Source organism: Miscanthus floridulus, chromosome 8, assembly GCF_019320115.1.
Source record: "Miscanthus floridulus cultivar M001 chromosome 8, ASM1932011v1, whole genome shotgun sequence".
NCBI lineage: Eukaryota > Viridiplantae > Streptophyta > Magnoliopsida > Poales > Poaceae > Miscanthus > Miscanthus floridulus.
This window is the reverse complement of record NC_089587.1, coordinates 165737028-165764718: the sequence shown is the minus strand read 5'-3', so window position 1 is coordinate 165764718 and position 27691 is coordinate 165737028. Positions and strand designations below refer to the sequence as shown.

The following is a 27691-nucleotide window of genomic DNA, read 5'->3' as shown; positions in this document are numbered from 1 at the left end:
CATGCACCTCCTCAACGGTCCATCAGAACACACCCTGTATAGGTATTAATCATCCCAAGGTGACGTCTGCTTTTGACTTGTAGTTTTTCTTGTTCTCCCTCGGTGGTACGTATCCTGTGACCATGAAGTTCACTATGTTCGCGTACCACGGGTTGGAGTCTGTCACCTTCAGTAGCATGTCGTCGCATAGGAAGTCGTTTATTGGTAGCTCTTGCATGTTAGTGACTTGCATACGCGACAAATGATCTACGATAGTATTTTCTACTCTTTTTTATCTTTTATTTCAAGGTCAAATTCTTGGAGTAGAAGTACCCATCTTATTAATCTAGGTTTAGCGTCTTTCTTAGTGAGCAAGTATTTTAATGCAACATGATGAGTGTAAATGATAACTTTTGTTCCTACTAAGTAAAACATAAACTTATCTATAGCAAAAACAACTGCTAGCAGCGCTTTTTCGGTGGTGGCATAGTTAAGTTGTGCTCCGGTCAGTGTTTTGCTAGCGTAAGCGATCCCGTGATGCTTCTTATCTTTGGTTTGGCCAAGGACCGCCCCAACAACATAGTCATTAGCATCACACATGATCTCGAACGGTAGCGACCAATCGGGATATTGGATGATTCACGTTGTGATAAGTGCTTTCTTGAGGGTATGGAAAGCATTTAAGCACTCATCAGTGAACTCGAAAGGCACATCCTTAGCTAACAGGTTCATGAGGGGTCTAGAGATGTGCGAGAAATCTTTGATAAAATGTCTATAGAACCCTGCATTACCTAGGAAGCTACGGATTCCTTTCACCTTCACTAGGGGTGGTAGTTGCTTGATAACCTCGATCTTGGCTTTGTCTACCTCAATCCCCCTCTCGGACACAAGGTGTCCAAGGACGATGCCTTCTCGGACCATGAAATGGCACTTTTCCCAATTAAGTACCAGGTCCTTTTCTTGGCATCGTTGCAAGACTTTGTCTAAATTATCTAGACAATGATCGAAAGTTTTTTCATAGACTAAAAAATCATCCATGAAAACCTCCATAATTTCCTCTATCATGTTTGAGAAAATAGACATCATGCACCGTTGGAGCGAGGCGGTTGCATTACACAACCCGAATGACATTCTGCGATAAGCGTACATTTCATACGAGCATGTAAAAGTCGTCTGGCTTTGATCATCGGGGTGGATGGGAATCTGATGATTACATGTGCTTTGAATTGGCAGTGCCTAATAGGATCCCTTCTGAATCCACGAACAGGGTATCCTATATGCAGGAAAATATCAACAGATGCACCATATATCAGAGCTAGTAAAAAAATCGACCAAGAACAGTAAGGTAAAAAAAACCTTGCAGAGTCCCCCACCGTAGCAGCAACAGGAGATTTGAGCGGCCATGGATCTAGCCGCTCCTGCCTGAGTGGACATGGATCTAGCCGCAGAGTGGACATCGATCCCGCCTGAGTGGACATGGATCTAACTGCAGTTGGAGGAGTGGGTTTAAATCGCAACCACGTGGAGCAGCGACGCGTGGAGGACCTTCTTTTAATCCTCATCGTAGCCCGCACCACCCCTTGCGCCCTCATCGTGGCTCCCGGCAACGACTTGTGAGTGCCTCCGGCACCAGCGGTGGTGGAGGAAGACGAGGTACCCGCGCCCTCCGACGTGGGCGGCTCGACGACGGGCATGACATGAGCGGCGACGACGTGAGCAATGGATCCGGGAGGATGCCATGACGCAGTGGAAGCCCCACCTCCCCACCCTTCTAGATCTAGATCTAAGTGGGGAAAGGAGGGGGTTGTGGCCGCACCGGTGGAGGGGTGGTGGCCACGCCTATAGAGAGAGGGGATGGTGGCCGCAATGGTGGAAGAGGAAGGGGCGGTGGCGTCGTCGGAGGAAGAGAGGAGGGGGAGGCGATGGGAGATGATGGGGCGGTGGCGTTGGAGAAAGAGAGGAGAGGGGGCGAGGGACAGACCGAGGGAGTGGAGGCAGATGCGGACCTGAGTTGTGAAGTCCACGGGCATGCCATTTGTAGGGGCAGCTGTTGTGCTGGAGCCCAAGCCCGCCACTGTGGGGCTGCTTCAATGCCAGCCGCTCCTAAAAAAACCCCGTTGCTACAAACTGTTTTTCACATAGTGTACGTGTGACATACACGTGTCATCTTGTGCAAATAAAAATTCTCTTATTATATGAATGATGTGGTTAGAAAATTGCATTCTTAGGATGCGCCTTGTCCCTCCCTCCGTTGTTCAGCTCTCTCCAAACTACCGAGTGACAACACTTTAGTCTTTAAATAGCATTTTCAAATCAATTTTATCACTCTTATAAATAGCATTTTAAACTCAATTTTATGACAAATATAACACATAACGCATACTCCCTCCGTCCCAAAAAGAGTATCGTATTTTACTTTCAGACATCTTATTTGACCTATCCGTCTTATTCAAAATTTTTATATAAATATCATATATTTTGTTATGATTTATTTTATCATTAGAAATATTTTAATATTAATTTATTTATTTTGTAATTTACATAAAATTTTTAAATAAGACGAACGGTCAAACACGATGTCTAAACGTAAAAAATGTCAATTTTTTTTTTTGGGACAGAGGAAGTAGGGAAGTAGAGAACACAGCTATCGGGGCGGTAGCAGGGTAGTGGCGCCGATGGACGCCCCAATGGCAGAGCGAGACACAGTTCTCAACGTCAAGTAGAATATGCTTGATGTAAAAAAGAAGTAGAATATGCTTATTTTTGTCTAAAACAAAATGTAGCCCTCCTCCCTGTGTTCTAAAATGTACAATGTTACTTTAAATCAAACTTTTCTAATAATCTTGACCTTATTTATTAAAAAAACACATCAACATATAAACCATCACTTTACCTGCTGATGTGTCTGGGTTCTTGCCCGGAGTAGCAACTAGCAAGGCGTTTGGCCTGTGTCCCTCTGGGAATCTAGGTTCTTGCCGCGAGGTTGCGGTGTCTCCGCTGGACAGCCAAAGTGCCAAACTATGCACCGAGGAAGGGTAAAATCCCGCATGTTGCACAGTGGATCATCAGCGACATCATAGGTGTGTTGGCGCATGCCTACCGGAGGGCAGTGCAAGCGCTCGTCGTGCACTCGTCACCCCGTGTTATTTCACCGCTAGGAAGAAAGGCTATGGAGAGGAACAGGAAAGTTGTGCGTGGGGCAGACGAATGGGCATGTGATGGAGGCGGCGCCTGGTTGAGTGCTCCTGCAGCGTCCGCGCTCTACAAATGGAGAATGGGGCCGCGGCTCGGCTGTTATAAGGAATAGCTGGAATGGCAACAAGCGGCAGCAAGAGGGCATGTGGGCCAATGGAACTTGCTGGCTTGAATGGTGCTGTTGAGGTTTGGATATGAGTGGGGATGAAAACGGTCGGAAACCGTTGGAAAACCTCTCGACCGTTTTCTACTTCTACATTTGAAGACGAAAACAAAAATGAAAGCGGTAAAGTCGGACACGAAAACAAACACGAACTTACGGAATATTGAGGATTTTGAAAACGAACTAATTCGAGCGGAATTATGTTGAACATGGTCGGTATACGAAAAATCAATACGGAATATTGACCCGTAGGACTAAGTGCATAACAATTAACAAGTAAATAATAATTAACAAGTCCTACAATTTTCTTAGAAAGTATCTCGATTCGACACCATGTAAGGAAGATATGATTTTTCTAAGGCAGCAAGCGCTTGTATGCGATTAATATACACATGAAACTTTGTTTATTTTTTTCGAACATCTTAAAACTTCAAATGAAAAACTAAATACTAGAAAGTTGTCGATCTCGTCGAGAGCTATAATTTTCATATAAAAACCATCTTCATCTGAGATCATATGAAAAAGATATAATTTTTCTAAGGTTGGACTTCTAGTGCGCCAAATTTGGTATAAACCGAATTTCGAATTTGGGATATTCCGAATTAAAAGTAGAAAATTAGAAAATAGTCGGAAAAATATCTAAACCGTTTTCGTTCCAATTTCGAATTTGGCGTTCGGAATTTCGAACCAAATTCGAATTTGTCTAAAAATACGAATTTGATCGGATTAAATGTAGAAAACAATACGGTTTGGTACGGGATATTTCCGTACCGTTTTCATCCTTAGATATGAGGCAGCAGAGCTGTTGGATCAGTCTGTTACTAGGCTACTGCCCTACTCCCTCCATTTAATAAGTGCAATTCTAGGTATAAATGTGGACAAGCACTTTTCCAAGTTATTGCTAAGGGACCCGATAATGCTTTCTCCGTGTCCTTATTTGTAATGAAAAAAATGGTGTTTCTAATTTGTAAAAAAAGTGCAAACTCCATTCTAAATATAAAACCTTTTAGTTTCTCGAAATATACAAATTTTACTATATGCTCCTATATATAGCAAAAAACCTCCAATTTTAGTTTCTCCAGAACTCGTATTAAAGATACCAAGAAAATTTAAAAGAAAAAACTATCTATCTGTAATTGAAGAAGAGACATTGAGCGACTAGTGGGCCCGTTAACCACTGGCTTTCGACACTTGGCCGGCCCACCAAACCCTAGGTCGCTCGGTCACACTCACACAACAATGGGTAGCAAAGCACTCTTCCGTCTCCAGTCCACTCTTCGCTTCCCCTCGCCGCCTCCCAAACCACGAGCCCTCGCCTTTGTCGCTTTCCCGTCCGGCGGCGGCAGTGGAGGGGGCCATGGCCAACTTTGCACCGCCATTCCCCTTGGAGAGTGACTCTCTCCGCCAAGGCGTGGACCCGCAGGAGCAGGAAGCGCTCTTTGGCCGCGTGATCTCCTACATCTACGATGTGCTCCCTGACCCGCCCGTCTTCGTCGACGGCCACCTCTGCATCCTCTTCGATGCTGACGGCGAAGGTGTGGACCGCCTCAGCCTCCTCCCCGACCTGCTCCTCGGCAACATCGTCTCCCGCCTCCCCATTAAGGACCTCGCGCGCACGGCGGTGCTCTCCCGCCGCTGGAGGCCCATTTGGCTCGCCGCCCCGCTCGTGCTCGTCGACACCCACCTCCTCCCGGCCGGCGAGGACGAGATCCCCGACCACCTCGACCGTGCTAGCTCCAGCGTCGCCGCCGCCGCAGTCTCCCGCATCCTCGCCGCGCACCCGGGCCCGTTCCACTGCATCCGCCTCACCTGCTGCTACATGGACGAGCACCGGGCCAAGCTCTCGCGCTGGCTCTAGCTCCTCTCTGACAAGGGCGTCCAGGAGCTCTTCCTCATCAACCACCCGTGGCCACTCGAGACCAAGGAGCCCATCCCCTCCACGTCCACGCTCTTTAACATGGCCGAGCTCGCCTGCCTCTACCTCGGCTTCCGGAAGTTCCCCGACACGGCCCACCTCCCGCGCAGCGCCGCCTTCCCGCATCTCCGCGAGCTCGGCCTCTGCAGCCTCTACATCGAAACCCAGGACCTTGAGTTTGTCCTGTCCAGGAGCCCCGTTCTGGAGATACAATACTTTGAAGGCCTCCTGCTTCCGCTGCGTTTCCATCTCATCAGCCACAGCCTGCGGTGCCTGTAGATCCACTTGTGCAGGCTCGACAGCATTGTAGTGGTCAGCGCCTCGCGCCTCGAGCGGCTCTTCCTGCAGACTTTAGTACCATCCGATGACTCGAAGCACACGATCAAGATTGTCCATGCCCCAGCCCTGCGGTTGTTTGGACACTTTGAGCTGCAAAGGTGCTGTTCCTGCTCTTTGTAATCGTGTCACAGTGTGTATCCATGCTTAGGTGCATTAGCTAGTTTGTTTAACACTTAACATGTTTGTAATTTGCGTAGAATCTTGGGTGTCACGGTGATTGCACACGTGGGCACACCGAGACCGCGTCGTAGGGCTGTTCTCTGCCATGGTGAGCACGCCGTGCATGTCGCCCGGGTGTCCGCAAAATAAGGCTCACCGTGCAGCTGCTAACCGTGGCGGGGGGATCGGATCGTGGCCTAGATAATGGCAAGTGAATGCATCAAAGAAGCTGCGCATCACAGTGGAAAAACTGTCTTCTCTCTCGAGTCCTAGTTCCAGCTCTCGACACAACGTTCCTGGTGACCGCGCTCTGGGCAACGCCGGCAGCGGTGCGATCCTAGGTCCGGCGAGCCGCCGGTCCTAACACTGTGGTATCAGAGCCGTTGGATGTTCTACAGTGGGTCCGTGAGCCCACCACGAGAGCCAGCGAGGAAGAAGCACATCATCCCGCGACGACAACCGCCATCCGCCATGGGCGACAACACGAGCTCCAGTTCCAGTGGCGTGAAGGAGAATTCCCTGATGTGGCCCATGTTGACTCGCTCCAACTACACGGAGTAGGCCATGTTGATGCAGTGCAACTATGAAGCGATGGAGATCTAGTATGCAATTGATCCAGGTACCAATCCAAAGCGAGCTCATGATCGGCAAGCCATGAACGCACTCATGCGCTCGGTGCTGAGTGAGATGTGGCAGACGCTGGGGAACCGCAAGACGGTGAAGGAGGCATGGGAGGTGGTGCAGACGATGCGCCTCGGTGCGGATCGTGTGAAGGACGTCAACGCCCAGAAGCTCCTGCAGGAGTTCGAGAACATCAAGTTCAAGGACGGCGAGACGATCGACGACTTCGGCATGCGCATCACCAACCTCGTCGGCAACCTCAAGTCTCTCGGTGAGACGATGGAGGACACACGCGTCATCAAGAAGTTCCTGCGTGTCGCGCCTGCCCGCTTCGCCAGCATCGTCATCTCCATCGAGATGTTCTGCGACCTCAAAACGCTCACTGTGGAGGAGTTGGTTGGGCGTCTTCGCACGGCCGAGGAACGATTCGACACCAAAGTTGATCAAATCACTGACAAGGCCGGCCGACTACTATTGGCCGAGGAGGCGTGGCTGGAGAAGAATAAACACCGTCTCCGAACTGAGCCGAACAAGGAAGGGGGTGGGAACGGTGGAACCAGCCAAGCCAAGAACAAGCAGCCGGTGAAGCGCTCCGAGGGCGGCGGTGCTGGTGGCGTCAAACTCACCTCGATGGGAACGCCGCGGCGCAAAGGTCGATGCCAAAACTGTGGCATTTACAGCCACTGGGCGGAAGATTGCAAGCGCCCGAAGAAGGAGAAGAAGAAGGAGGGGCACCCGCCAGAGGCGAACGTGGCTGTTGCAGGGCATGAACAAGGCGCTCTGATGTTGGCCACGTGCGATGTCATGCACGGGCCGCACCAGATCGTCCACATGACGGAGAAGGTGATCCCAGTGAACGTCCCCGACGATGTATGGGTGCTGGACACCGGCGCGAGCAATCACATGACGGGCACGCGTTTGGCACTATCACAGCTCGATGCAAGTATCCGTGGCTCAGTGCGCTTCGGTGACGGCTCCCGCGTCGAGATCCAGGGCGTGGGGTCTGTGGTGATTTAGGACCATCAACACGGTCACAAGGTACTAACTGACATTTACTATATTCCTTAGTTGAAAAGTAGCATAATCAGCTTGGGTCAGTTAGAAGAAAAGGGTTTTAAAAATGTGGGAGGAGATGGAAGACTTCGTGTGTTTGATCAGGAACAGACACTGCTAATCTCTGCACCTAGAACTGGCAATAGACTGTACCTTGCAAAATTGAGTCTAGCTCCACCAGTTTGTCTGCTTGCACAGTGTGATAGTGAGTCTTGGCTTTGGCATGCTAGATTTGGGCATTTAAATTTCAGAGCCTTGAATGATCTCAGTGCTAAGCAAATGGTAGAAGGGCTGCCAACAGTTACCAGGGTAGAGAAAGTGTGTGATGGTTGTGTTCTTGGGAAACAGCACAGAACACCTTTTCCCAAAGTGTCAAGCTACAGAGCAGAAAAGTGCTTAGAACTTGTACATGCTGACTTGTGTGGTCATATTACTCCAAAAACAGTAGGGGGTGCATCCTATTTTCTGTTGGTAGTTGATGATCATAGCAGATACATGTGGGTAGAAATGCTAAAATCAAAAGATCAAGCTCTAGAGTGTTTCAAGAAAATAAAACTTAGAGCTGAACTTGAGTCCGATGGCAAGTTGAAAGCATTGAGAACTGACAGAGGGGGAGAGTTTGTGTCAAATATGTTCTCAGTTTTCTGCAGTGAAGGTGGAATTAAACATTTCACCACCACTCCTTATTCCCCCCAACAAAATGGAGTGGTGGAGAGGAGAAATCAGACTGTCATTGAAATGGCAAGATGCATGTTGAAATCCATGAATGTTCCATCTGATTTTTGGGGTGAGGCAGTCTGCACTGCTGTGTACATACTGAACAGGTCACCTACAAAAAGTCTACACAGTATGACACCCTTTGAAGCTTGGCATGGCAAAAAGCCCAAGGTGAATCATCTCAGGACATTTGGCTATGTAGCTCATGTGAAGCTGGTTGGTCCAGGTTTAAAAAAGCTTTCTGACAGATCAAAGAAGATGGTCTTTATTGGCTATGAATCAGGTACTAAGGGTTATAGATTCTTTGACCCTACTACTAGGAGATTGGTTGTCAGTAGAGATGTGGTTTTTGATGAAAAACAACACTGGGACTGGACCAATGCAGTAAGCAATGCAGGCCAATCTTCAGACAGTTTTGTTGTTAGCTATGAGCTGTCTGATGAAAAGCCGACAATAGAGGAGATTGCAGTAGAACCTGCAGCAGAAAATCAAGGGGGTGGTTTTGGTGAACCAGAAGGAGTTGTACAACCAAACGCAGCAACTCCAAGTCCCTAGAACACTCTAGAATCAAACCAAGCACCAGCTGTGAATTGGGCAACACCACCCAGTGATCATTCTAAAGAAACACTTGGGGGCCATTGAGATTCAAAACGCTTGATGACCTATTTGGCTCAACTGAAGAAGTCTAGGACTATGAATATAGTGGTGTGTGCATGCTTGCAGCTGATGAGCCATCTGGAGTAGATGAAGCACTGGAGGAGAAGTGCTGGATAGAAGCAATGAACACTGAGCTAAAATCAATACAAGAAAACAACACATGGTATTATGTTGATTTACCAAAAGGTCATAGAGCAATAGGTTTGAAGTGGGTTTATAAGGTGAAAAGGGATCCAGAGGGTAACATAATCAAGCACAAAAGCAAGGCTTGTTGCTAAAGGTGTCGGTGTTTTGGACCGGCGGGCTCTCAACCAACTAGTGAAAATATACTGCGTGCCCCTAATCCCAGATGGTGATGCAAAGAGACACAAGGTTTATACTGGTTCAGGCAAGAGGTGCCCTACGTCCAGTATGAGAGATCGATCTTGTATTCCTTGCACCGAAGTGCTTGTAGTAGGGGGTTACAAGCAGGGCGAGAGAGGGAGCTAGTCTCAGGTCTCTACGTGGAGTGGTGTGGATTGCTTGAGATGTTGATCTCAGGCAGCGGGGAAGCGTGCATGTTATAGAGTGCCGCTTGCATGCGAGTGAGTGAGTCTGTCTATCTGTGTTCGTGCCTGTCCCTAGAAACGGCCCCGGTCTCTTCCTTTTATAGTTAAAGGGGGGATAGGGGTGATACATGTGTTTGCTATGCGGCGTCCTATAAGCAGAGATGGCGTGTCCGAGCCCTATAGCCTGTCATTGTGGCAGCATGGTTGATGGAGTGGTCCTGTCCTTGATGCACTGGTGCAATGTGTCGGTCACATCCGATCCTGTGCGACGTGGGAGCTCCAGTGATAGCTTGACGTAGGGCATGGCGGGCGACGTGCCGGTCGCTGTGTGTTGACAGTGTGAAGAGTCGAGGCTCAGTTGGTGCCGAGGCTGAGCCATCGTGGGGGCTCGGCGGGCACGAATCCCGAGGCTGTCGAGACCCTGAAGTGGATTGCCGAGGCTTGGAGGGAGCAGTTAGTCTTGTACACTGATTCCGAGGCTACAGTGGCCCAGACTTGACTCCCCACATCGCGTTGTTCCTGGAGCAGGGGTTAGGTAGCACAGTGCAGTGTGGGCATCAGTCGTGGGCATAGTACCGAGTACAGCGGCCGGTAACCTCTGCCCCGTCCCGTTCCAGACGGTCTGGTGTTGATGCGACTTCCCGTCTCATCAGCCACTCCGTTATGTTAAGCCGTCGTCCGGCTGACATCGCAGGAGTGGTTGGTCACGATAGTTGGACATGACGTTCTATCAGGGAAATCGGTCGAGGTGGAGGCGGCGGGGCTATCGTCGAGTCGGCCTCGAGCGAGACGGAGAATCGGTTACTCGTCTGAGGCCTTACATGCGAGGCCTCGAGCGAGGCGGAGAATCGGTAGCCTATCCGAGACCTTTCGTGCAAGGCCTCGAGCGAGGCGGAGAATCGGTAGCCTATCCGAGGCCTTTTGTGCGAGGCCTCGAGCGAGGCGGAGAATCGGTAGGCCATCTGAGACTTTTCATGCGAGGCCTCGAGCAAGGCGGAGAGTCGGTAGCCTTGGACAAGGCCGGAGGTTAGCCAATAGTTGTCTCTTGGCTTTGATTTTGATAGGGTCTAAGCGATTTTTTCAGTTTTCCCTTAGGGGACCTCTTTTTATGGTACCCGACAGTAGCCCCCGAGCCTCAGGGAGAGTGTGAGCGCTCTCCCTGAGGTTTTGATGAGACTCGGCTCACGGCAGCTCCTAGCGGGATGGTGTTTCGTACTCGAGGCCTCGGTGGGTGCGCATGAGCGCACCCACCGGGTGTAGCCCCTGAGGCCCTAGAGGAGTGGATTTATTCCTCCAGGGGCTTTTCTCACGTCGTACGAGGGGTTTCATTACATTTGCCGAGCCCACGAGTGCGACTTCAGGTCGCTGGGTCTTCGGCCTGGGTGCAGGAAGAGCCCCCGAGCCTCTGTGCGGAGCAAGAGGGCGATCAGGAGTTTCCCTGTCTTTTTTGTGCGACCCTCACGCATCCTTTTCGTTTGGAAGGAGGGGTGGAGGATGTCAGGCTACCCTCAGTGGGCGCGAGTAGTGACACCTCCGGTGAGCTATTATCGGGTAAGTCCAGGTGGAGGCCCATGCCCCATTCGATAGGGGTCGGCTAGCGGTCCAGAGACGCACTCCAAAAAGAACAAGATGGTTTCTCTAGTGGGTCCTAGGGCCGTTCGATTGCCCCCAGGGGCTCGGTGCCTCCCTACGGTGGGATCCCATTCAGAGACCTCACTGCCGGTCTCGGACATGACTTAGGGCATCCTAGGCAATTGCTTGCTTGGGCCTCGGCCATGTACGGGCTCACCCATAGTCATCCCTGACTCTGTTTGCCCTGGGATGGCTGTCGAAACCTTCAGGGGCCCAGCCTTCGAACCCCTAGACCGTAACGGGCTCGGTGCCCTTTGCCGCATTTTGTCGAGCCTCCGAGTGCGAGTTCGGGTTGCTTGTCTCTGGCCTAGGTGTAGGAAGAGCCCTCGAGCCTCCGCACGGAGCGAGAGGGCGATCAGGAGCTCCCCTAACTTTTTGTGCGACCCTCGCGCATCCTTTTTGTTCAGAAGGAGGGGTTGTTTGCCGAGCCCTCGGGTGCGAGCCTAGGTCGCTGAGTCTTGGCAAGGTTGCAGGAAGAGCCCCCGAGCCTCTACACGGAGCGAGAGGGCGATCAGGAGTTCCCCTGGCTTTTTGTGTGACCCTCGCGCATCCTTTTCGTTCAGAAGGAGGGGTTGTTTGCCGAGCCCTCGGGTGCGAGCCTGGGTCATTGGGCCTCGACAAGGTTGTAGGAAGAGCCCCCAAGCCTCCACACAGAGCGAGAGAGCGATCAGGAGTTCCCCTGGCTTTTTGTGTGACCCTCGCGCATCCTTTTCGTTCGGAAGGAGGGGTTGTTTGCTGAGCCCTCAGGTGCGAGCCTAGGTCACTGGGCCTCGACAAGGTTGCAGGAAGAGCCCCCGAGCCTTCACATGGAGCGAGAGGGCGATCAGGAGTTCCCCTGGCTTTTTGTGCGACCCTCGTGCATCCTTTTCGTTCGGAAGGAGGGGTTGTTTGCCAAGCCCTCGGGTGCGAGCCTAGGTCGTTGGGCCTCGGCAAGGTTGCAGGAAAAGCCCTCGAGCCTCTGCATGGAGCGAGAGGGCGATCAGGAGTTCCCCTGGCTTTTTGTGCGACCCTCATGCATCCTTTTCATTCGGAAGGAGGGGTGGAATATGCCAGGCTACCCTCGGTGGGCGCGAGCGGTGACACTTCCAGTGAGCTGTTATCAGGTAAGTCCAAGTGGAGGCCCGTGCCCCATTCGATAGGGGTCGGCTAGCGGTCTAGAGACGCACTCCAAAAGTACCAGAGGGCTTCTCTAGTGGGTCCTAGGGCGTTCGATTGGCCCCGGGGGCTCGATGCCTCCCTACGGTGGGATCCCATTCGGAGACCTCCCTGCCGGTCTCAGACACGACTTAGGGCATCCCGAGCGATCGCTTGCTTGGGCCTCGACCATGTATAGGCTCGTCCATAGTTGTCCCTGACTCTGTTGTCTTGGGGCGGCTGTCAAGACCCTCGGGGGCCCAGCCTTTGAACCCCTGGACCGTAACGGGCTCGGTGCCCAGTTCCTTCGTCTGAAAGGAATTGGGTGGGGGATATTCCCCTTCCATTGGCTGACAATGACATGTGCGCATTTTGAGGCGGTTTTCTTGGGGAGATGGAACGGCGCCTGCCGCTACTGTGGTCAGATGCGATGCGGTGTTAGCGGATGGGACATAACTGTGCGTGCGATTAATAAGGAAAAGGTGGGTGCGTGGGCGGTAAAATCGGATCTGGATTAACCGTATCAGATTTGAGGGAAACTTCCCCGATTTCATCACCCGTCCATTTCGCCCCTGTCCTGCATAAATACGTAACGAGCCTCGCCCCTCTCCTCCTTACCTTGCCTGCACTCACCTTTGCTACCCTCGAGCCATTGCTAGGAACAGAGAGCGCCGAGGAGAAGAAGGGAGAAGGGAGAGGGAGAGAGAGAGCGGGAGAGGCAGAGCGAGGTTTACCGCCGTAGCCGCATTCTCCACCGCGCAATGGCCGGCGGCCCTGTTATCCTCCAGGTAGATCCTTGGGGTCCGTCCAACATGACCGTGGAGACACTGCAGTTGCTTGTCGATGATGGCCTCCTCCGCCTGGTTACCAACCCTAACCGGCCGGAGTGGATCACTCCGGGGGGTGAGCCGGAGCTGAGGCCACGCGATGGCTACATCATGAGCTTTGTGTCCTTCCACGAGCATGGTCTCGGCCTACCGGTGGACCGGTTCATGCGGGCGCTCTCGTACTACTACGGCGTGGAGCTTCACAACTTCAACCCCAACTCCATCATGCAGGCGGCCATCTTCGTCGCTGTCTACGAGGGGTACCTGGGCATTGCCCCCCATTGGGAGTTGTGGCTCCACCTCTTCCGAGCTGGGCATACCACCAAGCCGATAGGCACGATGGGCATGAGGAAGGTGATGAGGGCCAGCGGCTGCACTCTCCAAGTGCGCCAAGACCGGCAGCACCTTTACATCCTGGCCTAGCTCGCGTCATCCAATCGCCGCTGGTACACCAGCTGGTTCTACCTCCGCAACGATGACGGCGGACTTCCCCCTACACCGGGTGGATTGTGCAGAGCCAGCTAGAGAAGTGGAGGTACGACGTCGTGTTGGTCGATCAACCCAAGCTGCAGCCGCTCCTGGAGGGGTTGGAGAGGCTACGCAGCCGCAGCCTTATGGCGGCTGTGGTCATGGTGGCCTTCCACCGCTGGAGGGTGCTGCCACTGATGGCTCAGCGGTGGTGCCTGTTCGACATGAGACCAGATGAGCCGATCGAGGGCATCCAGATGTCTGCCGTCACCCTCTCCAACGAGAAGATTCTATGTCGGGTGAGGGAGACGGTGGAGGGGTAGCTAAAGAGCGGTGGTCTGACCCCTATCGTGATGCGCCCATCGTGGGGGTACCTCTCTCTAGCAAGTCACGCACTGCTGCGGCCCCTGAGGCCTCCTCGTTCCTCGCCATTTCCCATTCCCTTATTTGTGTTCACTGTTCCTGCAGGGGATGAGGGACGTGCGAGCCTCCTCGCCGCCCATTCCTGAGGCGTAGAAGAAGCGAAAGGATGCCAAGGAGGCAAAGCGCAAGAGGAAGATCCTTGAGCGTGAGGAGCTGGAGAAGCACCGCCGGCAGCAGAGGCAGGACGGTCTCCCGGTGGAGGCATCTCCATCGCCGTCATTGTCGACAGACTCTTCGAGCGAAGATGACGAGAGCTAGGTGGGGTGGGGTCCCCTGGACCATCTCCCTAACATCGAGGCGTTGGCGAGCGGCCTGGTGTTCCTAGGAGGAGGAGGGGAGGGCGCCTCAGGGTCGGTGATCGCCTGCCCTGATGCCGAGGCCGACACGCCCAAGGCACGGGCGTTAGGGAAGCGCGCCATCAGCCTAGTGGGCTCGACGGTAGAGGTGGAGCAGGCGGCGACGGGGGCAATGCAACTGCCCCCATAGAGGGTCGAGGGGGTGCCGGAGTCCGGCGAGGGCCGGCTAGCACTGGTGGACACAGAGGCCATGCCACCACTGCCGCCACCGCCGTTGTAGAGGAGGGACGCAGTGTCGAAGTGGTTGTGTCCCCGTTCGAGGTGAGTGTTTTTTCGACGGAGTTGGTAGTGATTCCCATTCGTTCCTTGGTCGTACGCTGACCTTATCGGTGTTTTGCCTTCAGCCGGAAGTGTCAGGCGGAAGTGCCTGCCCTGGCGCCGCGTAAGGCGCTCAAGGTGAGCCCTAGCTCCACCGCCCAAGGAGAGGTTGCAAAGGCGGCCCTGACGCAAGCGAGGGAGGAAGCGCCTACGCCTCGCGAGCCAGATGGGGCCGAGGCACCTTCAGTTGCCGAGGCCACAGAGGGCAAGGCCGAGGCCCCCCGGACTTTCGAAGCCGAGGCAATGGAGGCTAGGGCGCCTAGGACCACCGAGGCCGAAGTGGCAGGGACCGGAGCCCCCGAGACCACCGAGGCCAGGGTGGCAGGGGTCGGCGTGAGCGTGGTGAAGCTAGCGGCCCAGGAAGTGGAGATGGAGGCAGGGCAAGCTTCAATACCGCCGCTAGTCCAAGGCCCGCCACCGTTGCAGGAGAGCGCCCATGAAGTGGAGGCCCATTCGATCTCCTCCGATGATACTTCCTGAGGGAAGGAGGTGGCGGATGCCGAGGCGGCCAGCACCATGGAGCTACCGGCTCTGACCTCTGGCGAGGGAAGGTCGGCCCTCGTGCGGGTACAACCCGAGCCCCGTGGGTGGGATCACCCGCGTGCCTTGTGGCAGAGCTAGGACGACCCTGAGGGGGAGCCTCTGTTCACCCTTGAGGATGTGGCCGAGGGGGGGGGCACTGGGACACCTTCGAGCAATACCACTGTCTGGCGGAGCGATCGCTGCAGACAGTGCTGTCCGTCGTGGTCGATGATCTACCCGGGGTCGCCCAGGTTCGTGCCTTCTTTTCTCGTGCGGTGTCATCTTTTTCTCGAGTTTTCTCGCAGCGCTTGATGTCCATTCTACCTATCAGGAGCTCGAGGCCTGGTCCCTCGGGAAGTCATTGTTCCTCCAGCGAGAGAGGGACGTCTGGGACGCCAATGCCAATGAGCTTTTGTTGGTGTGGAGCACGGAGGTGGAGGACCTTCGCCTTCGTTGTGCTGATGTGACAGCCGAGGCGGCCACGGCTCGGGAGCAGGTCGCTCCTTTGGCGACACAGATCAAGGAGTTGGAGGAGGAGCTGACTCGGGTGGCCAGCGATCGGAACACCTTCAGGTCTCGGGCTGAAGAAGTGACAGCCTCTGCCAAGGCCCTTACTAGGTAGCTAGGAGTAGAGCAGGGCATGCACCTGCTGACGAAAGGCGCCCTGGTAGAGGCCCTCAAGGTGGCCGAGGCCTCCCAGACCGAGGCTCTGGTCTGGAAGGGAAAGGCCGAGGGTGAGTCCTGATCCCCTTGTTTTATTTGTTTTTCTTATGTTTGACCCCTAACTCCCTAGTGTGGTGCAGAGCTGGAGAAGGAGGCTTCCAAGGTGGCCGAGGCTTCTCGGGTCGAGGTCTAGGGCTGGAAGGAGAAAGCCGAGGCCTCCTGGGTCAAGGTCCAGCGCTGGAAAGAGAAAGCCAAGGGTGAGTCCCGTAGGGCTTCGCCCCTGTTTGGCTTATTTTCTTTTGTGCTTAACCCCATCCTACTTGTTTTAGCGCAGGGTTGGAGAAGGAGGTCACTCGGGCAGCTAAGGCCTCTGTCGTAGTGCAGGCAGTGCTCGAGGCCAAGATCAGGGAGCACAATGCACTGTAGAGCGCTGCCCGTACCGTCTGTGAGGCCCTAGAGGTTGAGGGGGTCAAGTCGGGCAGCTCCCTTAGGAGCCGCTTGACCGTGTTGAGCGGCCAAGTGCGCGAGCGACTCCAGGGAGTGCTGCACACAGGCGTCAAGCGCGCCCTAGCCGTCGTCTCCTCACACTACACCGGCGTCGACCTCAAGGCCGTCAGTGATGGCTATGTCTTGGCTGAGGATGACGAGGAGGCCGACGAGGAGGTCACGAAGCTAATGGAGGTGACTGAGGCCAAGCTATTCGAAGAGGAAGTGGTTCCTCCCACACCGTCCACCGACGTAGGAGATCCTGAGCCTTGACCTGGGCCAAAGGGGCCATGTAAATAAATTAGGATTATTATCGTGATGTTTGCGGTCGGCGAGGCCTTTTTTAAAGTACTTATGCGTCTATGCTTTCTAATCATTTCTTTTATGGTATTTCCGAGCCTCTGCCCTCTGTCTCGTTTCTGAACATATCACTTGCAAAAAACTTCCTCGGAGCCTAAGCTGCCCCTCGGGCAAAAGGTGGTGAGGGAGTGCCGTAGCCCGGAGGCATAGGCCGTCTCGCGACTCGGCTGGCCTTTTGGCCCTAAGACAGACTTTTGGTCCTTAGGTTTTTTTACAATTGATTTGTCAGAGCACGCTAGAGAGTTTGGCATAGATTTTTTTTTGAAAAACGACTAAAAAATGGTGCGTGGGACTTAGGGGGGGTCCCCCCTTCTAGCCCCTGAGGGAGACTCAGTTCTGTAGAGGCAGAGTCGTGTCTTGTTCGAGCCCCGTGGTGGGCACCTCTGTAGAGGCGGAGCCAAGTCTCCCTTATGGTGTTATCGTAATGCTGAGGCCCACGATGGGCTCAGGGGGTTTCTCAGAAATTAGAACAATTAAAGAACGCTTCTTTATTGTATTTCGAGAAACAATGTATACAATGCTTGGAAATTTAAGGGTAAAAGCGACGTAGATGTTCTATGTTCCAAGCGTTGGTGAGGATTTCGCCCTTTTCATTGGCTAGCTTGTAGGTCCTAGGCTTTAGCACTTGGGCGATGATGTACGGCCCTTCCCATGGTGGGGTTAGCTTGTGGCGGCCCTTGTTGTTCTACCTCAATCTCAGCACCAGGTCACCCACCTTCAGGTCTCGGCTTCGAATGTGTTGGGCTTGATAGCATCGTAGGGCTTGCTGGTACTTGGCTAACCACTCTGGATTAGCTAACCACTCTGGATGGGACACTTCCTTGATGAATCCGGCCACCAAAAGCTTCTGCACCTCCTCACCGATGGCCCTGCGCTTTTCTTCGTCAAATCAACGCAGGCGATGCTTCACCGGCCTGGAGCTAGCCTAGATGTCCAAGGCATGCTCGGCGGGGGGATCGGATCGTGGCCTAGATAATGGCAAGTGAATGCATCAAAGAAGTTGCGCATCGCAGTGGAAAAACGGTCTTCTCTCTCGAGTCCTAGTTCCAGCTCTCGACACAACGTTCCTGGTGACCGCGCTCTGGGCAACGCCGGCAGCAGTGCGATCCTAGGTCCGGCGAGCCGCCGGTCCTAAGAAAAGGGACAAGCTTCAGGTCGGCAACACCGTCATCAAGGTGCTTGCCCTGCATCTCCCATTCTCCCTCCTGTGATGGATCTCAAGTTCTCTCAACATTGTTTTAGTTGGGCCTTTTGCATATATACTTGGTGCCCATGCGTTTCCTTTATAACATTGTTTGTGTTATGTGCATTGGATTGGGCGGGCATTGCAGGCTAGGATAGCGGCGAACCCAAGTGTCACGGTCCCATCTGTCAACACCCTAGCGGTGGCTGTGCGATTTGGAGTCCGTAGTGATGCCAAGATGCTGCCCAGCTTCTCTAACACCCTAAAATTTGACCTAGTTTAAAAATCACTAAAAATGATTTTTTATAACTTTACATAGAAACTAAGATATATAACTAACCTAGATGATATACAGTATAAATAGATCAACATAAAAATAAAACTTGATGTGTGAAACCTTGTGTGTGAATGTTTGCTTGACTTGCTAGACATATGGTGGTACTCATTGCATTTTTGCATTTCAAATCTGAATTCAAAAACCAATTTAAACAATGCATATAAAGTCCAGGAAAAAGAAAAGGAAATAGAAATAGATAAAAAGCCTCACAGGCTCAATCTCTCTCCCTCTTCCCTTCGGCCCGTAGCAGCCCTCTCCGCTCTCCCCTCCCTATTCCCTTCTACGTGGGCCGGCCCAGTAAGTGCCGCAGCGGCAGCAGCCCAGCACCTGGCCTAGCCTCACCCGCGCCCCTCACTTCTCCCCCTTTCTCTCACCGACGCCCTAGGCCCCACTCGTCAGCTCCTTCGCCTACCTCGCGGTCGGCAGCCGTACGTGGCACAGCAAGGTAAACGGCGACACGACGAGACCTCGGGATCCCATGATGCCTCTCCTCTCTCCTATTCTCTTTCACTATGAACTTGTGGGGGGTACGACCCCGGATACCCATGGCAGACTACATGGGCTACGCCGTCAGGGGTGGTCCAGCCCACAAGACGAAGACTTACGGTGCACGGTACTACTCGGCGTGTACCGCATGACATCTAGGGCGATATTATGAAGATGCTACGAGATCTGTTAGAATATGCTCGATCCCGTGATTCCTATAATATGTTATTACTTACCGGTTATCTCCTAGATCTAACCAACTTGTAACCCTACCCCCCTGGCTATATAAGGTGGGTAGGGGACCCTCTCAAAACACATGTAATATCATACGATACCCAATACAAAACCAATAAACCATAGGAATAGGGTATTACATCGTGCAGACGGCCCGAACCTGTCTAACTCTTGTGTCTTTGTTGCCTTCTTGTTCTTGATTACGCGCACCTCTGCCAATCAATCTACCTTCATAGGATACCCCTCGGAGGACTGCCAACGATATTCTATCGACAGTTGGTGCGCCAGGTAGGAGTGTGCGTGCTGTTTCCACGACGAACAAGATGGTACACTTTTCAGGCTCTTTGTCCTCTCCAAAGCCCGGCCAGATCTTTACGACCGGATCGATCTCCTAGGTCATCAATGCTGACGGAGACGGAGAGATCATCAAGCCAGTGCAAATCAATTCTACGCTAACCACACCAACACCTGCAACGGCAGATTCGAACTCGGAACCGCCTCCAAGGTCATTTTCACCAACAACTCGCTGCCTGCTGCCCCGCTACTCGAGGAAGTAGGTCGGCAACGACGATCTGATCGCATCCATCGATCAGGTTGGCCAGAAGCTCGCCGACTAGCTCTTCCTCACGGAATCGGCTCTTACCACTTCGGTTCAGCGCCGACCACCCTCTGGTTTTGATCTATCAGAGGCCGGTTGGGAAACTCTAGGGGTTACGGCCACCATCCTTCAGGATGCCCTAAGGGACAAATTCACGGACCGGATTGGAGACATCTATCCTCTCGCCCACCCGATCGTCGATCAGCTCTCGCTAACTATCAACATGCTGCAAGCCGGCCAACATCCCGAAGAATCCCTCCACACCATTCTGGAGGAAAATCTAGACTTTGAGCCCTAGGGCTCTATGGAGATTGTCGTTGAAACCACCGCCGTCTAACCTCCTTTTCCACCCTTCCGTGGAGGTGGGATTTTTAATGTCAGCATCGATAGCCCTCTGTGGGATGGAGAAACCGATGAGGACCGTGTAGCTTGCGTCAACAGAAACACCAACCGTGCACAGCACCGAGCGAATGAGGCCTCCATTGTCCTAGCCGAGGATGCTCGCAACGGAGAACAACTTGACTCGCAAGGAAGGACACGCCCACTCCGCCGCAACCTCGATGATGAATTCATCCGTGTCGATGGCCAGGATGTCTACAAGACCCCAAGCTCCAACTTGGTCATGGCCGCTAATGAGCTCGCTTGGCTCGAGCAAACACCAAAAGTTGCCAAGGTCGCCGCAATGCTTAAAGTTGCGCACTGCCAGGTCAATGAGATCCGCCAGGATTAGGGACCTTCCTACTCGACAAGCTCGAATTGCCGATTTGCTGGGCCAAGATCCGATCGCCTCCCTGGCAGAAGCCATTTTGCCGACCAACATCGTGATGATGGACAACCCCTCTAGGGGGGAGCTAGGGGGAACCGTATCAACAACCCATGCCAACTCGACCAAGAAGTCGATCAAGATGTCCGAGCACACATCAACAACCTCCAGGATGCATGACGTCATATCGACAGGCGCCGTTTCTCTAGGCATGAAGAGGAAGTACACTAGCATCAAGAATACGAGCAAGAATTCATAATCTAGATGCAGCCTTCCAGCCACTTAACGCTGGCAATGCTGCCGATCCCAACGGTAACGATCCTAAAGGGCCCCGAGCATTCACGAGAGCACTCCGAACACTCCAATGGCCCTGTGGTTTCAAAATCATCGGGGTCGAGCCCTACGAGGGGTGGATGAACCCCACATAGTGGCTACAAGCTTATGCCACCGTTGTGTGTGCCGCCGAGGGAGATACCAGTGTCATGGTGAACTATCTTCCTATCATGCTCATGCTGACCGCAATGAACTAGCTCACGAGCCTCGCCCCAGATTCCATCGAATCTTGGGAACAGTTGAAGAAGGTCTTCACCGACAATTACATGGCTATGTGTACTCGGTCAAGCACCAAGCATGATCTGAATCGCATTTATCAGAAATCGTCCGAGCTCCACCATAGTTACATCAGACAATTTTCCAAGATGAGGAATTCTATTCTCAACATCACGGAAGTAGAAGTCATCACTGCCTTCGTTAGAGGACTCCATCACCGTGACCTCTACTCCAAATTCAATCGTAAGCCACCAAAGGGGATTGGCGAGATGATCATGACCGCCGATCAATACGCCGACGCTGAAGAGGCCGAAGTTCACTTCAACGAGGATGCGGGCACTCATCGCTCAACTCGCCGCAACGACGATCGCCCTGATGAACGATGCCACAGTGACCGCCGCTACGACGATCACGACCACCATCAAGACAGTGGTCGTGATCGGCCGGTGAAAGGTCCTAATATGGCTAGAGAGGGGTGAATAGCCTATTTAAAAATCTACAAATCAACTAGAGCAATTTGATTAGTATAACAAATAGCAAAATGTAAACTTGCTCTAGCACTACAAGGGTTGCAAGCCACCTATCCAACAATTTTAGTTGCTATGATCACTAAACACACAATTTGCTATTTCACTACTCACTAAGAGCTCTCAAACTTTCTACACTAAAGAGCTCCATTAGATGAACTTAAACTACAAAGCAAGCTCTCAATTCTAGTTACACTAAAAAGCTTGCTACAACTAGTTTGCAAGAATATAAATGAGTGAGTAGGGTAATTATACCGTCGTGTAGAGAAGTGAACCGATCAGAAGATGAATACTAAATCAATTACCGGGAGAAAACCAAAGGGCAAGAGACAACCAATTTTTCTCCCGAGGTTCACGTGGTTGCCGGCATGCTAGTTCCCATTATGTCGACCAACACTTGGTGGTTCGGCGGCTAAGAGGCGTTGCACGAACCTCGTCCACACAATTGGACACCATAAGAACCTATCCACAAGTGAGGTAACTCAATAACACGAGCAATCCACTAGAGTTACCTTTCGGCTCTCCATCGGGGAAGGCACAAGACCCCTCACAATCACCACGATCGGAGCCGGAGACAATCACCAACCTCCGCTCAACAATCCTCACTGCTCCAAGCCGTCTAGGTGGCGGCAACCACCAAGAGAAACAAGTGAATCCTGCAGCGAAACACAAATACCAAGTGCCTCTAGATGCAATCACTCAAGCAATGCACTTGGATTCTCTCCCAATCTCACAATGATGATGGATCAATGATGGAGATGAGTGGGAGGGCTTTGGCTAAGCTCACAAGGTTGCTATGTCAATGCAAAATGGCCAAGAGGGTGAGCTTGAGCCAGCCATGGGGCTTAAATAGAAGCCCCCATGAAAAAGAGCCGTTGGGCTACTCACTGCACTGAACACGGGGTGACCGGACGCTCCGGTCATATCGACCAAATGCAGGACCCCAGCGTCCGGTTGTGTGATGCACGCCATGTGTCCCTTCTCTTTAAATACTGAGCACCTGATCCCAATGGTTAATTGATGATCGAATGCGCTGCTGTGAAGTGACCGGACGCAGGACCCTAGCGTCTGGTCATTTCCAGTAAGGGTCCATTCGCAAAAAATCACGACCGGACGCGTTCGGTCATGCTCGACCGGACTCACCTAGCGTCCGGTCACTCAATGTCTCCTCTGTGCGCCGCCACATCAGCCGGACCGGATGCACCCCTCCAGCATCCGGTCACTAAGTGACCCAACGTCTGGTCAAAGACCGACGCCAGTGTCTTCACGCTTTCACTGACTGGACGCTCCGGTCCAGTAGATGCCAGCGTCCGGTGCACTCTGTGAAGCCTTATCTTTTCTGTCTAGGGCACCGATGGCACCGGCGGAGTGTCCACCCGTAGAGTGCGGACAGTCAGCCGGTAGAGTTTCTAACCCTTGCTCAAATGTGCCAACCACCAAGTGTATCACCTTGTGCACATGTGTTAGCATATTTTCACAAATGTTTTCAAGGGTGTTAGCATTCCACTAGATCCTAAATGCATATCCAATGAGTTAGAGCATCTAGTGGCACTTTGATAACCACATTTTGATACGAGTTTTACCCCTCTTAATAGTACGGCTATCGATCCTAAATATGATCACACACTCTAAGTGTCTCGATGACCAAAACAAAATGGCTTCTAACATTTATACCTTTGCCTTGAGCCTTTTGTTTTTCTCGCCTTCTTCTTTTCTAAGTTCAAGCATTTGATCGTCACCATGCCATCACCATCATCATGATCTTCACCATTGCTTCATCACTTGGAGTAGTGCTACCTATCTCATAATCACTTTGATAAACTAGGCTAGCACTTAGGGTTTCATCAATTCACCAAAACCAAACTAGAGCTTTCAATCTCCCCCTTTTTGGTAATTGATGACAACCCTTACACAAAGATATGAATTGAAATTTAATTGAATCCATGTTGCTTGCCCAAGCATATTTACCATGTGTAAAAGAATATGGACAAGTTTCATGAACTCCAAATGGTAGCACTTGCTCCCCCTACATATGTGCTAAGAGTTTGGATTGTAGCTTGCACATATGCTTAGATAGGAAATATAGGAGACAATTTCTACCAAATGATGCTAAGGTATAAGAGATGGACCTTTGAAGCGTGATACCAATCGGATTGCACCAATATACCACCCTTAGCACCATTAGTAACTAGATATACATAAAAACTAGAATACCCCATGAGATCTACATTACAAGCAAGGGTCTAGTTTCCATAAAATGAACATAAGTCTAGTTACTTTAGCCTATGTATGCTAGTTTTTCATTTCACCATTCAAGCATATAACTAGCATACACCACACAAGCATGAATATTGAAATTTAAAACTTGTGCCATGCAAGCAAATATATGAAATGCATATTCAAATGCAACATACAAGTTTATGAGCTTGCTCCCCCTACTTGTGTGCATTTTTTATTGATCCCCTTACAATGTTATTTCACTTGTTTGCTCCTCCTATCTTACTATCTTTGTGAATTTCTCTTCCCCTTTGTCAACAATTAGCACAAAAGGCGAGCTCAAATTATTGATAGGTTAGGGTGAAACCATGTGAAATAAGGATCATTTTCCCAATTTGGTTCAATCTAGATCACTTGCAAAAGATATTTAACTCGGTTTGATCCAAAGATAAGATTCTTCACACCTCTAAATAAGGGTTATCTTGCACCATGTTGAGTTAAACACTTATAGCTTATTTTCTAGATCAAACACTAGGTTTACAAGCCCACAAACATGTCATATGCTACCACTAGATTATTTAAAACATAAAAGCAGTAGTGGTACCATGCAAGCATCAAATTCATTTGATTTCCATGAATGAGCCTATTTAAATATGAAATATGTCTAGATGCACTAAACATGTCCTTAGCAAGGATGTATGCCATGCCAATCAACTTTTACCTTGGATTGCTTGAGGAAGAGGCATGCCATATAAGTGGGGGGTGCATCAACACATATTAGAAAAATCAAGTATGTTCAATTCATTCCTTAGCTTATAAAACCTCTTCTCATCAAGTGGCTTATTGAAGATATCGGCAAGTTGATCTTTGGTGCCCACACTCTCAATGCAAATGTCCCCTTTTTGTTGATGATCTCTTATGAAATAATGACGGACATCAATATGCTTTGTTCTTGAATGTTGAACTGGGTTGTTGGTGAGCTTTACTGCACTTTTATTGTCACATAGTATTGGCACTTGCTTGAATTTGATTCTAAAATCACTCAAAGTAGCCTTTATCCAAAGTAATTGAGCACAACAACTACCGGCCAAAATGTACTCCGCTTCGACGGTTGAAAGTGCTACACTATTTTACTTCTTTGATAACCAAGACACAAGTGATCTTCTCAATAGTTGACATGTTCCCGATATGCTATTTATCTCAACTTTGCATCCCGCATAATCGGAGTCCGAATATCTAATCAACTCAAATCTTGCTCCTTTGGGATACCACAATCCAACATTTTGTGTATGTTTCAAGTACTTCAATATTCTCTTTGTTGCCTTCAAATGACTCTCTTAGTGAGACTTGAAATCTAGCACACATATAGACACTAAACATCGCATCTGACCTTGATGCGGTTACATAGAGTAGGCTTCTAATCATAGACCGATACATCTTTTGATCCACCATGTTGCCACTAGCATCACTATCCAAGCTTCCACTTGTTCCCATTGGTGTACTAATAGCTTTAGCATCATCCATTCCAAACTTCTTGAGCATGTCCTTGATGTCTTGCCTTGACTCATAAATGTGACATTCTTCATTTGCTTGATTTGAAGACCAAGGAAGTAACTAAGCACTCCAATCATGGACATCTCAAACTCACTTGCCATCATCATGCCAAACTCTTCACAAAAATCTTGATTTGTTGACCCAAATATGATATCATCAGCATAGATTTGTATTATAAACAAGTCATTTCTAAGCTTCTTGGTGAAGAGAGTGGTGTCAACCTTTCCCATTTTGAATTCCTTAGAGAGTAGGAAATCCCTCAATCTCTCATACCATGCTCTTGGTGCTTGTTTCAATCCATACAAAGCCTTTCTCAACTTGTAAACATGGTTGGGTTTCTTTTCATCTTTAAAACCGGGAGGTTGCTCAACATACACAAGCTCATTGATGTACCCTGAAAGCATCTAGGCCCCTAGTTGGGTTTCGGTGATTACTATGACAATACGTGATGTACCCTGAAAGCATCTAGGACCCCAGCATCTGGTCGTGCGATGCACACCACGTGTCCCTTCTCTTTAAATACTGAGTGCCTGATCCCAACGGTTAAGTGATGACCAGACATGCTGCTGCGAAGTGACCGAACGCATGACCCCAGCGTCCGGTCGTTTCCAGTAAGGGTCCATTCGTGAAAAATCACGACCAGACACGTCCGGTCATGCTCGACCGGACTCACCCAGCGTTCGGTCACTCAATGTCTCCTCTATGCGCCGCCACATCAGACGGACCGGACGCACCCCTCCAGCGTTCGGTCACTAAGTGACCCAGAGTTCGGTCGAAGACCGACGCCAGCATATTCATGCTTCCACTGATCAGACGCTCCAGTCTAGTAGATGCCAGCGTCTGGTGCACTCTGTGAAGCCTTATCTTTTTTGTCTAGGGCGCCGGTGGCACCATCAGACTGTCCACACTCTACGGGCGGACACTCTGCTGGTGGAGTTTCTAACCCTTGCTCAAATGTGCCAACCACCAAGTGTATCACCTTGTGCACATGTGTTAGCATATTTTCACAAATGTTTTCAAGGGTGTTAACACTCCACTAGATCCTAAATGCATATGCAATGAGTTAGAGCATCTAGTGACACTTTGATAACCGTATTTCGATATGAGTTTCACCCCTCTTAATAGTACGGCTATCGATCCTAAATGTGATCACACTCTCTAAGTGTCTCGATCACCAAAACAAAATAGCTCCTACCATTTATACCTTTGCCTTGAGCCTTTTATTTTTCTTGCCTTCTTCTTTTCCAAGTTCAAGCATTTGATCATCGCCATGCCATCACCATCATTATGATCTTCACCATTGCTTCATCACTTGGAGTAGTGCTACCTATCTCATAATCACTTTGATAAACTAGGTTAGCACTTAGGGTTTCATCAATTCACCAAAACCAAACTAGAGCTTTTAGCCAGAAAGGTCTAAAGCTGGTCAGTATCATCACCGCCGACTAGACAACATCATCGCCATCGTTGATGAACCTCGCGCTAAATGTAACTATGACGAGCAGTACAAGAAAATCCTTGAGGGCTCATGCCCTCTCCACAAGAATAGCAAGCACAAGATGAAGGACTGCCTTGGCTTGGCTAAGGAGTTCTAGGCCACAAAGAAGGACGACGACAACGACGATGGAGCCAGAGGTTGCCGACCACCTAGGGACAACAATAACGCCTTCCAGGATCATGACAAAGTGGTCACCACTATCCTTAGGGGCCACGCCACCGTCGAGAACATAAGAGATCAAAAACTCATCGTTCGTCAGGTGCTCGCCGCCAACACAGAAGACGCTATCGCCGACCCCAGCTATCGCCCCTGGTCTGAGGTCCCCATCACCTTCAGTAGGGCTGACCAGTGGGCGGACATCCCTTACATTGGGCGTTTCCCCCTCGTTCTCGATGCAACCATCAAGAAAGTACTCTTCAGGAAAGTACTCGTCGACGATGAAAGTGCCCTGAAGCTCCTGTTCACTGGAGCCCTAAACAAGCTAGGCCTTGGAGTAGAAGACCTCACTCCCTCTGACTCCTCCTTCTGGGTGTGGTACCTGGCAGGTCATCCCAACCGCTTAGAGAGATCACCCTCCCAGTACAATTCAGCATGGCTAGCAACTTCCGTGTCGAGCACATCAACTTCTACGTCGTTGACTTCAACACTACCTACCACGCCATACTTGGTTGGCCAGCTCTGGCCAAGTTCATGGCCAAATCGCACTACACCTATTTGGTATTGAAGATGCCTTCACCTGCAGGAGTTCTAGCCCTGCAGGCCAACCTCTCCATCGCCTACGCTTGTGAAACAGAGTCTCTCCCTCGCCGAAGCCATCAACCTCTCCATCCAGATGGCCAGCATGGTCACCGATGCCAAGACAGTGCCCGCCGATGACCTGGAGATCCCAGTGCTGGAGCCTCCTTATGCCTCTGCCATGTCTAAGGAAACGAAGGAGGTCGGCCTTGGCCTCGACGACCCCACCAAGATCACCAAGATTGGGGCTCATCTCGATCCCAAATAGGAAAGCGTGCTTGTCTCCTTCCTACATGCCAATGCCGACGTGTTTGCTTGGAAACCTGCAGACATGCCGGGGGTACCACAGTAGAAGATCGAGCACTCCTTGAATGTCTCACCGACCGCCAAGCTGATTAAGCAGAAGCTTCGATGATTCACTCCAGACAAGAGGGAGGCTATTAGGGTAGAAATAAAATGGCTCCTAGCAGCAGGA

At 51.1% G+C, this 27691-nt stretch overlaps 1 protein-coding gene and 1 pseudogene across 1 annotated transcript; both read left to right on the top strand.

The window, feature by feature from the left end:
- Window positions 1-4654: 4654 nt before the first annotated feature.
- Window positions 4655-17746, top strand: LOC136470123 (F-box/FBD/LRR-repeat protein At1g13570-like; annotated as a pseudogene).
- A 9326-nt stretch (window positions 17747-27072) lies between these two features.
- On the top strand, window positions 27073-27484 carry LOC136470122 (uncharacterized). The gene is made up of 2 exons (XM_066468077.1): window positions 27073-27198; window positions 27275-27484. The coding sequence occupies exons 1-2, from the start codon at window positions 27073-27075 to the stop codon at window positions 27482-27484; spliced, it is 336 nt and encodes a 111-aa protein (XP_066324174.1).
- Window positions 27485-27691: the final 207 nt, after the last annotated feature.

Excerpts from the sequence above, each read along its gene's own strand:
- LOC136470122 (XM_066468077.1), top strand. The coding sequence starts at position 27,073 with ATGGCTAGCAACTTCCGTGTCGAGCACATCAACTTCTACGTCGTTGAC. Across the intron at positions 27,199-27,274 it reads AATCGCACTACACCTATTTG|AGTCTCTCCCTCGCCGAAGC; the intron begins GTATTGAAGATG and ends CTTGTGAAACAG.